This window comes from Sminthopsis crassicaudata, chromosome 2, assembly GCF_048593235.1.
Source record: "Sminthopsis crassicaudata isolate SCR6 chromosome 2, ASM4859323v1, whole genome shotgun sequence".
Lineage (NCBI taxonomy): Eukaryota > Metazoa > Chordata > Mammalia > Dasyuromorphia > Dasyuridae > Sminthopsis > Sminthopsis crassicaudata.
The window spans coordinates 275,890,236-275,905,971 of record NC_133618.1 but is presented as its reverse complement, the minus strand read 5'-3'; the positions used below and the strand labels follow the sequence as shown (position 1 = coordinate 275,905,971).

Here is a 15,736-nt window from a genome sequence, read left to right as displayed (position 1 = left end):
TATAGCTGTTATGGTCATCTTAAAAAATTTGCATGCACTGAAAAAACTAAAAAATTTATGTGACGTGATGAGATATTTGCTTTTATTGCAGTGGTCTGGAACTTCTGAACCAATCTCTAAAGGTATGTCTGTATACATACCAACAAAATCAAAGATCCCCAAAATAAAGTTAAGTAATAGCTCTATTAGAGTGTGTGTAATAATATTTACAATTCAACTAGAAAGGTGTGAAAAGTCCTTATTCAGAATATGAAAATTCAAATTGTAGAGCAGCATTTTAGATTGTCTACTTAGACAATTTTTTACAATTATACTTTTGCCCCCAAAAGAACACGTAAGTACAAATGCTTGCAAAAAAGAAAAAAATCTTCATAAATACTTTAATGAGCTACATACATGATACAAAATTCACCTTTACAAGACAGCAAATATAAGAATTTTTTGGACCAACTACAAATATTGCCAAGCTTGCCACTTTTGGGGCAAAATGGAAATTTCCTATGTACAGTCCAAAAGTGTAGAGAGACCCCAAAATGTAGCAGAAACAATTCAGAGTGTGATTTAGAAGGAAACTTTTCATTTGGTCAACTTTTTGATAGTCTGCAGCTCTTCAACAGGTTCCCATTTTTGGTTAATTGTGACAAGCTATTGAAAAAACAAAACAAAACAACACACACATATTATTTCAGAAAGAGCTCTAAAAGAAATTGCCATCTGATAATCATATATATATACACATATATCTAGATAGATACAGAGAGACAGAGACAGAGAGACAGAGACAGACAGAGTGTAGGGTGTGTGTGTGTGTGTGTGTGTGTGTGTGTGTGTGTGTGTGTGTGTGTGTGTGTGTTTAGATGCATTCACTGACATGAACTGATGCTGAGTGAAATGAGCAGGATCAGGAGATCATTATACACTTCAACAACAACACTATATAATGATCAATTCTTTTTTTTTTTTAAGTACATACGTAATTTATTTTGTTTTATTTTATTTTAATTTTTTTTATTAATTTTTATAATTATAACATTTTCTTTGACAGTACATATTCATAGGTATTTTTTTTTTTTTACATTATCCCTTGCACTCCTTTCTGTTCCAAATTTTCCCCTCCTTCCCTCCACCCCCTCCCCTAGATGACAGGCATTCCCATACATATTAAATATGTTATAGCATATCCTAGGTACAATATATATGTGCAGAACCGAATTTTGTTGTTGTTGTTGCAAAGGAAGAATTGTATTCGGAAGCTAAAAATAATCTGGGAAGAAAAACAAAACAAAACAAAACAGTGCTCACAGTTTATACTCATTTCCCTGTGTTCCTTTTCTGGATGTAGCTGATTCTGTCCATCGTGTGTGTGTGTGTGTGTGTGTGTGTGTGTGTGTGTGTGTGTGTGTGTGTGTTTAGATGCATTCACATTCCCTAAGGTAAGACATTAAAGAACTTAGATTCATGAAAACAGTTACAGGAAAAAAAAAAGTTCTCAGCAACATGAGCAATGAAAGCAAAATTGTAATTTCATTGCTAGCCATACACCTTACTATCAAGCGCCAAAGACAACAATGATAAAAACAAATGCCTCATAGGTACCACAATATCCATAGCAGCTCTTTTTGTATTAGCAAAGAAGGGAAACAAAGTGAATCTCTATTGACTAGGAGATGATTAAAATTCCTATTACTGATGTAAAATATGTTCTTGGTTTTATTAAGACTTCTTTGAAAAAGTCTTTTTTTTTTTTTTTAACTACCTCCTTCATTGTTTCTTATAGCATAATAATAATATTCCATCACAGAATCATACAACTTTCTGTCATTCCCTGACAGGCATTGTTTCAGTTTTGAATTCTTTGCCACCATGAAGAGTTGCTACAAATATTTTTCTACATGTAGGATCTGTTCCATTGATATCTTTGGGACACAGACTTAGTACTGTTAGTATATATTCTTTGGCCCAGTAATAAGTTCTATAATCTGCTGAGAATAGTTTCAAATTCTTTTTTAGAATATTTGGACCAGTTCACAACTCTACTCAACACTACATTAGTGTATTTGTTTTTCCACATCCCTTTCAGCATTGGTTTTATAAGATTATAACTGATTTCTTCTGAAAACTGCCAAATTCTTTCTTTTGACCATTTTATCAATTGGAAATTGATTCTCCTTATAAATTTGACTCATTTCCTTGAGAACTCTGCAGTCAATTTCTCCTGCCCCTTAATTTTCTTCTTTCCTTCTAATTTTGGCTACATTGGTTCTGTTTGTGCAAAACCTTTTAACTTTCATATAATGAAAATTCTCCATTTCACTTTCTATAATCCTCTTTATCATAAAGTCTTTCTTATTCCATATAGCTGACAAGTAAAATTTTCCATGCTTTCCTACTTTTGGTAATATCATTCTTTATCACCTATATTGTGCACCCATTTTCACCTTATTTTTCTACATAATGTGGGACATTGATCTATGCTTCATTTCTGCCAAACTGCCTTTTAAGTTTTCCTTGCAATTTTTATCAAATAGTGACTTCTTACTTCAAAAGCTTAGATCTTTGTTGGATGATGACCAGTCAAGAAAAGCTTTAGAAAGGATTTCTGTCAAGTTGAATTAACTGACACCTAAAGTCTCTTCAACTCTTATAGATTTCATTTATCCCCAAAGGAATATTCATGTTTTTCCTATGTGGTAGGAGTTACAACTATATTGCATTATTCAGCACAAGACAGTTATAATATACATGTCTGAATTGTATCATTAATTCTTAAGTTTGCTCAGAAAAATTCCTCTAGTTTGGGCCTAACTTTGTCAGGTTATTTTATCAGTACCTTTTGAGGCTGGCTAGGATTCACATTTTCCCATGGTTCTGGATTTTGCCATCTGTTAACACTAAAAAATAATTTTGACATTAGATAACATTGTGACATCATAAGCAAGATTTTAAATTTAAAATTCACAAAGTTCCACTTTGGGTAAGTGCAACTTTTTCTACATTGCGAAGAACCATCATTTAATCTATCCTATGACTCTAATTGCATAGAATTGACTTCAACTGCCAAGGTATTTGAAAAGTAACAAGTTACACATTTCAATTCAGCTAGAAATTTAACTAAGTACCCTAGGCAATTCCTATCCTAGTCTACCGGGTAGCAGCTTCCTTTAGGAAGCATTTTCCCTATCTCAGATCAGCTGGACAGACTATTGGTAGTTTAGAACCAAGCACTAGCAGTAAAGCAAATTACATTCCAAAGGGGACATATATAATAGCACCAAGTCCCAAGCTGATAATAAAATGGAACAATACCTTAGAATTGAAATCAAATTTTTATTTTTATTTGATTTCACAATTATTAATATTGCATTTTTTGAAAATGTCTTAAGTTTAGAAATTGAAAAGTGACATTCAAAATTGTATACCGTAAGTCATAGACTATAAGATATTTATAACAATTTCTCTATCAATTTTTAAAAATTCTTATGAATGGAATGATTTTTCCCAACTTTGACTCCATGTTCCGAAACTCACAACACAAGAATGAATGACTGAAGCTTTAAGATATTATTATATGCAAACTGCTGAAAATGTATATTCAAAAGTAAGGCAGTCCCAGCTGGAAAAAACTCACTTTCTAATACGGGAGACAACGCAAACCTGAGACGGCTTTCACAATTCAGCTATCACCTAAAGCCAACTAGCCAATAATTCTCTTCCAATCATACCCCGTAGTACTTACATCACATCACTTTTGAATAAGGAGTACATGGACATAGAGACTGCTCCAGTTCCAGCAATACTTATAAATATGACCAAAGGAATAAGCTAATATAAAAAATATTGAAAAGATATCTTCAGATGATTTTAAAATCTTAAATAATACAGAATAATAAACTTTACTTATTGTAAGAATTTTTTTTAAAATGCCAGTACTTACTTCTTTCTTCTTCATGAGGAATTGTAAGAAGTTCATGATTGCGACTTTTGGAATGGCAATCTAAAACAAAGAAGCCCAGTTATTGGTCAAGCCAGTCCCTGATACCCCCAAACAAGCGTCTGCGTCCAATGCCCGCAAAATGCAGTTATTACCCCGATCCCACTCCACCAAAAAAAAGAAAAAAAAAAAAAAAAAAAAGGAGCCTTAAGATTTCCAAGTGCCGAGAGAATGGATAAAGCGATCCAATCTTTCCCTACCGGAGAGAAGGAGCTGGTGATGGAGCAAGTCTCACTACAAACGAGAACTATTATTAGGGAGGCTGGCCGCCGCAGAACTTTATACACCAAATTACGCCCCCGGAAGAAGGCTGGCCCAAATCCAAGTCACGTAGACAAAGGCAGGTCACTTAATTTCGTTTCCTAAAGGACACTTCCCCCTTCTCCTCCTCCGGGACATTGTTTAAGTTTTATAGTGTTTGGGCGTAGCTAGATCAAGTACTTAAGATTAAGTATTGGAGAGGGAGATACCAAACGTAGTCCTCGCGCCTCCTGCTGGAGACTGAATGATTCCAGGTGAGCCGCAAGCGAGCTCCTGCTAAGGGCGACAGGTGGCTCTCCCTCAACCCTCCTTCCTCCCTCTCTCTTCCCAAACTCAATCCTCCAAGCCTCTCCAGCGCGCGCCCGCTCAAAATCGAGGCATCAGTGCCTTGGCTTCTGGAATGAATTTAAGGAGCCCAGCAGGGCGTAGGGGAAACGCGAGAATTGTTTTATTACATTGTACAGAGGAAAAGAGGGAAGGTGAGCGATTCGGTGAGACAGTTCGTCATGTGAAGACAGAGGAATCCGACCAATCAATCAAAAGGAATAAGAGTTGCGGATTAAAAAAAAAAAGCGAAAGATCATCTCTGTGAGACAACCAAACAAACAAATATAGACAAGGGATGAATGGGAAGAATTAAGCGAGGGAAGGCGCTGGAATTAAGAGGAGCTGGGAAAAGCTTTCTATAGATGATGGGCTGTTAGGTTGGGAATTACAAGAAGCCAAAGGAGGTCAATATTTGAGAAGGGAGGAGGGAGAGTGTCCTGGGAATTGAGGGAAGCGAGAGAAAATGCCCGAAGATTTAAGAGTTTTGGGTTAGTTTGTTTTTTAGAATAGCCAAGAGGCGTGAAACTGGATAGAAAAGTGCTTGTCGGGGAGTAAGAGGTGGGCGGACTTGAAAGGTAGGGGGGAATTAGGTTATGAAGGACTTTGAACGTCAAAGAAAGCATTTGTATTTGATTCTATAGGCAAATCACCGGAGTTTGTGGAGGGGAGAGAGCTCAGGATATGATCGGGTCTGCTTTTAAAAAAGGTTTGAATGGACCGTGGATTGGAGTGAGGGAAAGACTTGAGTGGGGGAGATCCACCCAAATTTATCTCAATAATCCAGGTGGAAAGTGATGAGGGCCCGGAGCTGGAGCGGTGGCAGCCTGCAGGGAGAAAAAGGGGTGTATTTAATAGATGTTGCAAAGATGAAATCGACGCCTTGACAACTGCTTAGAAACAGGGAGGTAAGGCGTTGGGAGAATTCAGTGACTTATTATCTATTTTTCCCCCCCAAACCTGGGGTTTGAGACACTGACATTGCCCCCACAGTAGTAGAGAATATTGCAGATGGGAAGTGGTTAGTACAATAGATGAGTTCTGTTCTGAGCAGCGGGTGGACTCTGATCAACCTGTTGAATTGAGCTGATTTTTCTAAGGAAAAAAAATGCTCTTTGAATATACACAACTATTTCCAGCTCTTTTTTTAAATGACAAAGAATCAGAATCCGAGATGTTCATAAATTTGAAGGAATACTATTTACCAGTCTAATGATCAACCAAGATTCCAGAGGACTAATGATGACATTCTCTCCACTTCCTTACAGAGGTGAAGGACTTTTTAAAAATTTGGTCAATGTGGAAAGATGTTTTGATTGGTCAACACTTTTTTTTTTCTTGTATTCCCAATTGGAGAGGATGGAGTCCCTAAAATGCGGAGGAGGAACGGTGAACAAGGACTCTGAAAGTATGTACAGATCCTGACTCTAGGCTCAGTTCTTTAGCCATTTAGCTGTGTCTTAACGTGAAGACCTCCAAGATTCCTTCAAACTGTAAGTTTATGATCCAAGAATCAATCGATGATTCCTTAAAACCAACGTAGTCTTCCAAAATAAAAATATGACTGTATTCAACTCTACAGCTAAACTGACATTTATGGAGTAATCACAGCTTCCCTGGCTTTTCCTACAGCTTACGGGTCTGGCTCTCCTCTGCCTCCCCTGCTTTTCAGCTCCCTTTTGTGGGTTGTCTCCTTCCTTTGGATTGTAAATTTCATTAGAACAAGCTCTACTTTTTTTGCTTTTAATTTCCCAGCATTTAACACAATTGTTCCCTATCACACTTAGCACCAATTTAATTAATGTTTGACTATCTCACCTGAATTCCCAACAGTTTTGTATTTCAACTGTGTGAATTTCCCTAGATATTCTTCATTTCCCAGTCACATTCAGCAAAGCACCATAAGAAAGAAGGCAGGTTGAGGGATTAGCTCTAAAGCAAAAATATGCTCAATGCATGTACGAAAAAATTTCTTTTGAGATCTTAAAGAATGGGAATTTGAGTGAGTGCTCATAAACTGGGAAATTGATGTGATGGAATAGAATTGTGCTGAGTTCTTGATTAATTACTTCCAGAGGACTAGTGATAAAAACATACTATCTAACTTCTAATAGAGATTCACTTTTTGGGTCATGCTAATGTGGAAAGTTGTTTTGATTGTAATCCCATTTGACTAAATTCCTTGAGAACAGAAACTAAAGTGCCTGTTTTTGCACCTTAGTACTTAGGAAGAGTCTTAATAAATATAGATTATTGATTGGTTATTTCTACTTATTTGTAATGGGTTTTTTCTTATATTTCCAATCAGAGAAATGGGCCTGGGGTGAGAAGGTATCCAGAGTTAGAAGATCATAGACTGGATATGAAGGAATCAGGTCTTCCCAATTCCAGGCCCAGAATTCCTTAGTCTGACTTCTCTCTGTTGCTGGATTAGATAGTCCTTAGAGATCTCTCAGATCTCTAACTCTGATCCTATGATTAATCAATAATTCCTAACATCAATGTAGTCTTCCAAATGAAGAGTCACATCTGCCTCATCTCTCCCCACTCCAGCTCATCTTCCATTCAGTCACTAATGTGATTTTCCTAAAGGGCAGTTCAAGCACATTACCTATTCCCTATTCAAAAAATGGTGGTGATTTATTGCCTAAAGGATCAAATTCAAAATATTGTGTGGCATTCTAAGTTCTTCATTACCTAGCCCCCTCCTCTTTCCAATCTCCTTACCTTACTCCCTAACATTGACTCTTCAAATCAGTGACATTGCCTCCTGGCTGTTACTGGCTAAATTCCATAGCTGGAATGCTCTGCCTTCTCTCTGACTCTTAACTTCTCTGGTTTCCTTGAAGTCCAGCTAAAATCTAACCATCTATAGGAAATCTTCCCCATCTCCTAAAAATTCCAGTGACTTCCCTGTTTATTTCCTATTTATCCTTTATATAGTATGCTTTGTATATACAATATCTGTATATTAGTTATGTGTGTGTGTGTGTATATATATATATATATATATATATATATATATATATATATATATATATATATACTTTGCATGTTTTCTCCCCTGTTGATTATAATAAGCTCCTTGAAGTCTGGGATTGTCTTTTGCCTCTTTTTGTATGGCTAGTGCTCTGCATTAGTGGCAAGCACATAGTGCTTTGATTTTGTTTTTGGTGCCCCAGGAATCTTCATTGGGGAAAACTTCATTGTTTTCCAAGATCCCATCAGCCTTGAGATTCCATATCATTATCAGCCTCTGTCCCTCTGACTACAGGAGGGAACTATGAATTCCCAAATCTCCATTTGAGGGATTACAATTCAGGACTTTTCATTTGGCTGAACTAAGTTCCAACTTTACTTTTCTTATATGTTCCTGTATCAGATACCTTTTCTTCCCCCTTCCCTTTTATATGATGGTTCTGCCCATTGTAAGCTCTTGAGAATAAGTATTGTCTTTAAGTTTTTCTTTTTATGGGAAGAAAAGGGAGTACTATATGTATCCCTAGCTCTTAGCTCGTGCTTGCACTTTAGTAGGTGCTTAATGTTTACTGTTATATAGTATATATATCTATATCTATATCTATATCTATATCTATATCTATATCTATATCTATCTATCTATCTATCTATCTATATATATATATATATATGTACAATTTTGTATACATACATATTTTATATGTGTGTGTTTATATATATACAATAAACAAAAAAAGTTTATTGACTGGCAACTCCACCCCAACTTTCTACCAGCTTTGCAATTCAATTGCCTACATTCCATAAATATTTTCCATTTCTCATTCATATGCTCTTTGATGTTTTAAAATCTTGATTCATTTCCTTTGGCCAGAGTCCTAAAACCTATTGGTATGGCACTCTCTCCTCAGTCATGGAGATCAATACCCTGGCCAGACCTGAGAGTTGCACTCTACTCTTTTTTTTTTTTTTTTAATTAATATAGCTTTTTATTTATAAGCTATATATGCATGGGTAATTTTTCAGCATTGACAATTGCAAAACCTTTTGTTCAAATTTTTCCCCTCCTCCTCCCCACCCCCTCCCTCCCCAGATGGCAGGTTGACCAATACATGTTAAATATGTTAAAGTATATATATGTATACATGTCCAAACAGTTATTTTGCTGTACAAAAAGAATGGGACTTTGAAATAGTGTACAATTAGCCTGTGAAGGAAATAAAAAATGAAGGCAGACAAAAATAGAGGGATTGGGGATTCTATGTAGTGGTTCACAGTCATCTTCCAGAGTTCTTTTGCTGGGTGTAATGGGTTCAGTTCATTACTGCTCTATTGGAACTGATTTGGTTCATCTCATTGTTGAAGATGGCCATGTCCACCAGAATTGATCATCATATAATATTGTTATTAACGTATATAATGATCTCCTGGTTCTGCTCATTTCACTCAGCATCAGTTCATGTAAGTCTCTCCAGGCCTTTCTGAAATCATCCTGATGGTCATTTCTTACAGAACAATAATATTTCATAACATTCATATACCACAATTTATTCAGCTATTCTCCAGTTGATGGGAATCCATTCGATTTCCAGTTTCTCGACACCAGAAAAAGAGCTGCCACAAATATTCTTGCACATACAAGTCCCTTTCCCTTCTTTAAGATCTCTTTGGATATAAGCCCAGTAGTAATACTGCTGGATCAAAGGATATCCACAGTATTTGATAACTCTTTGAGCATATTCCAAATTGCTCTCCAGAATGGCTGGATGTATTCACAATTCCACCAACAATGTATTAGTGTATTAGTAACAATGTATTAGTGTCCCTGTTTTCCCACATCCCCTCCAACCTTCTTCATTATCTTTCCCTGTCATTCTAGCTAATCTGACAAGTGTGTTGCACTCTACTCTTGAAACGGGTTGTGGTCCCTTTAAAGATCCTTTCAGATTGATTTGTGCTTCAGATTACTCCCAGCCCCTTCTGGCTGATGCATTATCAGTTCAGGAAGCCTGTACCTTTGATTCACAAATCCTGGTCAAAAGAGCCCTTTGAATTCCAATAGGAGATCCGGGTTTGTCCCAGTTCCCACCAGATCTGAGGATCTGAGCCAATTTGGGACTCCACCCATGGGCCCCCTTTAGCTAAATCTCTCATTATAAAAACAGCCAAATTAAAATCCTCTCTTTGCAGAGTTTCCAAATATGCCAGTACCATGCTTGGTACCCCAAGGACCTCTGCCCACTGGAATACTGTTTCCAGTGCCCTCTTCTCTTTACTCTCACCTATTTCCTTAACCAGACTTTAACCTTACTTCTAATCCCTATATGGGGAATGGAGAGATTAAGGTGAAGAATTTATTGGAATGTATGAATTCTTTTTCTGTATTTTATTATTCATTATTTCTATGTCTCTGTGACCTGCATAAGTATGTTGTGTGTTAGCCAATATTTACTTAAACTTTAGATAGATATAAAAAAACTGATGGTAACAGAATATAGATAGAAACATACTTTAAAAAGGTATTTGTTTTTTTCTTTTTTGAGGGAGGGAAATCTATCTTTTACCACATGACTACTATGGAAATGTTTTCAACATTATACATGTATAACGTATCTTATTGCCTGCCTTCTCAATGAGGTGGGTTGGAGAGGAAGGGAGAGAATTTGGAACTCAAAAAGTTTTTAGAAACAAATGTTGAAAATTGTTTTTACCTGTGATTGGGGTAAATAAAATGCTAAATAAACCTAATTTAAAAAAAAAAAATATATATATATATATATATATGTTCTCATGAAGGAGAATGTTCACTTTTGACCAAACTGAGACCTTAGATTAAATGACTTGCCCCGGATCCCATGACTAGTAAATGGCAAAATGACAATTTCCCCCAGGCCATAAAATTCTGAAAGCCAACAGTACTTCTACTGTACTATACTATTTTTATTCATTTAGCTTATTTCTACCATATCTCTGAATGTAGAAGATTCTTATTAACGACATCATTTATTTAAAGGCATACTCTGAAAATGGGTTGATGATTCTGCCAAATAGAAGCTGGGAAAAACCTCTTCCTTTAGGGCCTGGTGATAAGATGTTTGCCTTTTAAAGATCAGTCTATATTCTATGCAGCTCCTTACCAAAAGTTTGATCAACAGGTGATGATTTTGAAGGGATTGGGAGCCTTCACTATTTATTAAAACTATCCACTAAACCATTAGGAAGCTGGGAATGTTTTTTTTTTTTTTTTTTTTTTGGCTTCCATTATTCATTAAAACTATCTTCAGAGTAGTTGTGATATATTGTTAGCAAAGTAGTAAACATGTACTCCAATGAAATAAAAGATCCTTAAAGTACAGAATTAACAAGAACTAGATGCAATGAATAATTTTTGTCTATTGGCATTAACTTGGAAAAGATGTGAGTAAAAAGTACTTAAATTTTATTAAGTTCATTTCAAATATGAAAATTCATATCATAAAAGCTGCATGTACATTTATCATTAGATATTTTTCTGATTTCTGATCAGTTCAACAATGAAATAAACATTTATTTAATCTTTGCAAAAAACTTAACATTATATCACTTTATTATAAAATATAATTTACCTTACAAATCATTTTACATATTCAATTTAATGAAAAAATACATAGCTACAAATGCACTCAACAGTTCTTTCTCATGAATACTCTAATGAACTAAAATTCAACTTTACAACAAGACGCCAAACATCAGAATTTTAATTTTGGACTAAGTGGATTTTGTTAGGCTTTCTATTTTTAGGGCAAAATGGAATGTCCTCATTCAGAACCCCCAAATGCAGGGAGATGCCAAAATACAGAAGAAGCACTTCCACACACTGGTTCCAGTAGTCTAGTTTGTGCAGAGATGTTGCTGCTAGATTCAGAGTGTATTTTGCAAGGACAATCATATCACTTGGTCAACTTCCTGACCTTTTGTAGTTCTTCAACAGGCCTCCACTTCTGGTTAATTGTGATAAGCTACCAAGAAAAGGTCACACAAAACATGGTTTTAAAGAAACTCTAAAATAAGAAATTAGTTTTTTTTATTCAACAGCATGTATTAAGTCATTTTACTAACGCATTGCACCAAGAAGTATATTATATTCAAAAAAGAAATCCAGTATTGTAATGATCTAGAAAGAGAGAAAGAAAAAGAAATACAGATAATTAAAAAGGGCCTCATATAAAAGATATGTCTGGAAGAATAGAGAAGATAGAAGTTCAGTGCTTGGGACAATAACAGTAATGTTAGCAATTGACTGAAATTGAAACCTTCCAAACGTCTTCCTTGTCTGCTTCATTAAAGGAACAATCTTTAAAGGATTAAACAAAAATGGTTTGGAAGCAGAGCTCAACACAAGTTGAAATGGGAAATGTTTTAAAATAAGTTAAAATCTTTGATGAAGAAAGAGGTTCTTGATATTTTTTTGGTGACATGAACCCCTTTGGTGATGTCTGTGTGGATCCCTTCTCAGAATAATATTTTTAAATATGTAAAATAAAATATATGGATTAGAAAGGAAACCAAATATGCTGCAATATAGTTCTCTATATCTCTGTATCTGTCTTGTTGTCCCTATATATAACTATATCTATAAAGACAAGCTTATACTCCCTAGGAAAGAATCTTTGGCTTATCTTTTCAATAGTGAGGTGATTCAGATCAGTTCCAATAGACTTGTGATGGAGAGAGCCATCTGTGTTCAGAAAGAATACTATGGGGACTGAATGTGGATCATAACATAGTTATTTGCACCTTTTGGGTTATTTTTTGCTTGCTATTTGTTTTTCTCATTTTTTTCTGCAGCATGATCAATGTGGAAATATGTTTAGAAGACCTGTACCTGTTTAATTTATATTGGATTGCTTTCTGTCTAAGGGAGGGATAGAGGGAAGGGAGAAAAATTTGGAACACAAGGTTTTGCAAGGGTAAATGGTGAAAACTAATTTTTTTCCTGAGGCAATTGGAGTTAAATGACTTGCCAAGGGTCACACAGCTAGGACATGTTAAGTGTCTGAAGTCAAATTTGAACTCAAGTCCTCCTGACTTCAGGGCTAGTGCTCTATCCACTAAACTGGTGAAAACTATACATGTATTTTGAAAATAAGAAGCAATTATTAAAAAAAAAAAGAATCCTTGACATAGATGAATTATATATCAGGATAATTCAAAGAACTTGGAAATATGAAAGCAACATTAGTATTCCCTAAGAAGTCACAGAAAAATGGTGTTTCACCCAAATACTATAAACATGGGCAAATATTCCAATTTGCATAAAAGGAGAGGGAGAAAGAGATAAAATTAAGGAAGTATAATTGATATGCCTAATATCAGGCAGCTTGGTATACAGTAGATAAGAATTTGGGCCTGGAGTCAGAAAAACATGAGTTCAAATGTAGCCTCAAATACTAGCTATGTGACACTGGGCAAATCACTTAATCCTGTTTGCCTCATTTCCCTCATCTGTCATATAAGCTGAAGAAAGAAATGGCCACTTAAGTATCTTTGCCAAGCAAACTCCAAATTGAGAGAGAATCGGACAAAATTGAAAAGGCTGGACAACAAAAATATCACTTTCTTGTAACATTCTACAACAAATATTATTAAGTCCTTGACTGGTGTGCACTTAAGACAGTACCAACTACTATGAATTCATTCAGAACTGTCATGACAAACTTAATTTCATTTCCTTTTCTGAAAGAGTTACTAAATCCCTGGAAAACTAGACTTCACCAAGACATTTTGGTCTAGTATCTCATTATATCCTTGTTGACAAAAGAGAAATGTCAGGAAAATGGTAATAGAGTGATAGCTGGATGAGTGACCCTAAACAATTTTAATAATGGATTAAATATAAAACTGGGGAGTTTTCAAGTGATCTGCCAAAAAAAGTCTTCATTCTATTCCATGGCAAGGATGAAAAGATAAAAGTCTGCAAATCCAGAGTAACAGAGATAATTCATTTGATAGGACAGAATTAGTATTTACAAGATGAAACTTAATAGAAACATAGTAAAATCTAGCACTTCAATTTATCACTGTAGAGCTCCAATGATGGAAGAGACCACTTAAGAAATTCATTTGAAAAAGAGCTGAATTTTAATTTAGAAATTTAAGGAATCAAATTAAGGAATTAATGTTGCTGCCAGGAAAGCAAATGCTCCAAAGGAGATAAAGTGTTGAGAAGCTACATTATTATGAATGAATCCATAAATTAGTGTAATCATTCTGAGTCACAATTTGACAGATTTGACAAACTGCAGAAGAAGTACATATTTTGAGTCAGCAAAGATTTTACTTAACTTACAATTTGTATCAGTGGAAGGAATATTTAGTGAGATCATGGTTTCATTCACTTATTTGTTGATATTATTATTAAGTTTACCGCAAAAAGTGATGCTGGGGAAAATATTAAGTATCTTTGATAGTGTTCTCACATCCAAGATATATATGCAACTAACAGAAATGTCTAAGATCAAAAGCCATATTCCAAATGGTCAAAAGATATGAAATAAACAGTTCTCAAAAGAAAAATTTCATAGAGAGAGAACTGTCGAAACCGAATCTGGAGCAGAACACAGTATTTTCATTTTGGGGATGTCATTTGTTTATTTTTTCTTCCATGTTTTTCCTGTTTGATCTGATTTTTCTTGCACAGAATAATGAATAAGGAAATATGCTTAGAAGAATTTCATTTTTTAACTTATAGTGGATTGCTTGCTGTCTGTGGGAGAGGGAGAAGAGAAGGGAGAAAAAAATTGGACACAAGGTTTTAAAAAGGTGAATGTTGAAAACTATCTTTGCATGTATTTGGAAAAAGAAAAAAACTTATTTAAAAAAAAGAAAAGAAAAATTACAATCTATAAACAATTATATTAAAGAAAGAATGCTCCAAATCATACTATGAGAAATACAAATAAAACAAAATTTTATAATGAATTGTTCCCCTCACATCCAGCAAAAAGATGACAAAAGATGGGAAGTCAATATTGGATACATTGTGGAAACATACTAAAGCACTGTTGGTGGGGCTTTAAATAGTTCTGTGACCTCACAGATAATCACACCTGCTTGGTGATGTAAGCACACTTGCCTAGCCTGTGCCTAGTTTGCTATATTCCAAGCTGTACTTTTCCAGGCATTCCTGCCTGCTTAATCTGCACTCAGTCTGCACTAACTCGTGTCATTCTGACTTGGCACAAACCCCCACTTCAGTTTGCTCATTGGTCAGTGGAGGCCTGAAGTATGGGAGTAGAAATGGTTGAAGTGAATGGAAACGGATCTGCAGGAGTGATAAGCCACCTGCCTGAATAGGAGAGACAGTTTGTCTTGAGAATGCTAAAATTTCTCCTTGAACCCAACTTTCACATAGTCCTTTCATACACAGACTGATTTATGTACTTTTGTTTTCATTTGTGTTTCCTTAGCCACATTGTAGTTAGAAAGCATTTAAGGGTAGAGTTAATGATAATAAACATCTTTTACTATTATTCTTTACTTGATTATGCCAGTGTGTGTCTTTGACTTTTCATGATCTCTTGAGAGCCAGAGTAGCTGGTCTGATTTCTGGCATTTTCATGTATCCCTATGCTAGAAAGCGATTTCGAATTATGCACATAAAAGGACTAAAATGTCCTTGCATTTGGACCCAAAAGTTCTACTACTAGGCATATTCCTCCCAAGTAAGACAATGATAACAAAGCCCTTTTTGTATTAGCAAAGAACTAGGGAGGAAAGTAGAAGCCTGTTACGTGATTGTTCAGTTGCTTCAGTCGTAGGTAACTCTTCATAACCCCATTTGGGGCTTTCTTGGCAAAATTACTTGTGATTTGTAGTTCCTTCTCCAGTTCCATTTTATAGATGAGGGAACTGGGGTAAAAGAGGATTAAGTGATTTGCTCAGGGTCACACAGCCGCTAAGTGAGGTTTTTGAACTCAAGTCTTTCTGAATTCCTGAATACAGCTCAGCATCCTATGCATTGTACCAACTAGATGTCCTACTATGCAGAGGTGTTAAACAACATTGCTGAGTTTAAGAAAAGACAAATATAATGAATGCCAAGGAATGCAAGAAAATGGAAAATTGTAATCACTTATTGATTTCATATTTTTAAGGGTCATGAGTTAGAGAGTAGGAAGCTTGCCCTGAAAAAGGATATTAGAA

The 15,736-nt window shown here is 35.3% G+C and overlaps 2 protein-coding genes across 4 annotated transcripts in view; both read right to left on the bottom strand.

The window, feature by feature from the left end:
- Positions 1-15,736, bottom strand: part of LOC141556053 (normal mucosa of esophagus-specific gene 1 protein-like) — a 63,606-nt gene that overhangs the window by 37,863 nt on the left and 10,007 nt on the right. The window contains exon 5 of one of the 2 annotated variants that reach the window (XR_012486411.1): positions 10,985-11,550. Coding sequence is in view for 1 of the 2 variants with exons in the window: in XM_074289542.1 (XP_074145643.1) it covers positions 11,482-11,550 (69 nt within the window). In the remaining variant the exon portion in view is untranslated. Of the gene's footprint in view, positions 1-10,970; positions 11,551-15,736 lie in introns of those variants that run through there. The other variant, XM_074289542.1, reaches the window with a different exon arrangement.
- LOC141556052 (normal mucosa of esophagus-specific gene 1 protein-like) lies at positions 367-7,474 on the bottom strand. Of its 2 annotated transcripts, XM_074289541.1 has the most exons (6): positions 6,395-7,474; positions 5,230-5,403; positions 3,935-3,994; positions 3,737-3,822; positions 2,831-2,891; positions 367-645 (listed from the first exon to the last, which is right to left on the bottom strand). In XM_074289541.1, exons 3-6 carry the CDS (start codon positions 3,968-3,970, stop codon positions 577-579), a joined length of 252 nt encoding a protein of 83 aa, XP_074145642.1. In that variant the 5' UTR covers positions 3,971-3,994; positions 5,230-5,403; positions 6,395-7,474; the 3' UTR covers positions 367-576. The 2 variants fall into 2 exon arrangements, with proteins under 2 accessions (XP_074145642.1, XP_074145641.1); XM_074289540.1 differs by lacking the exons at positions 5,230-5,403; positions 6,395-7,474 and adding an exon at positions 4,192-4,393.

Excerpts from the sequence above, each read along its gene's own strand:
- LOC141556052 (XM_074289541.1), bottom strand. The coding sequence starts at position 3,970 with ATGAACTTCTTACAATTCCTCATGAAGAAGAAAGAA. Across the intron at positions 2,892-3,736 it reads TTATTCAAAAGTGATGTGAT|TGTTAACAGATGGCAAAATC; the intron begins GTAAGTACTACG and ends ATTATTTTTTAG. Across the intron at positions 646-2,830 it reads ATCCTAGCCAGCCTCAAAAG|CTTGTCACAATTAACCAAAA; the intron begins GTACTGATAAAA and ends TTTTTTCAATAG.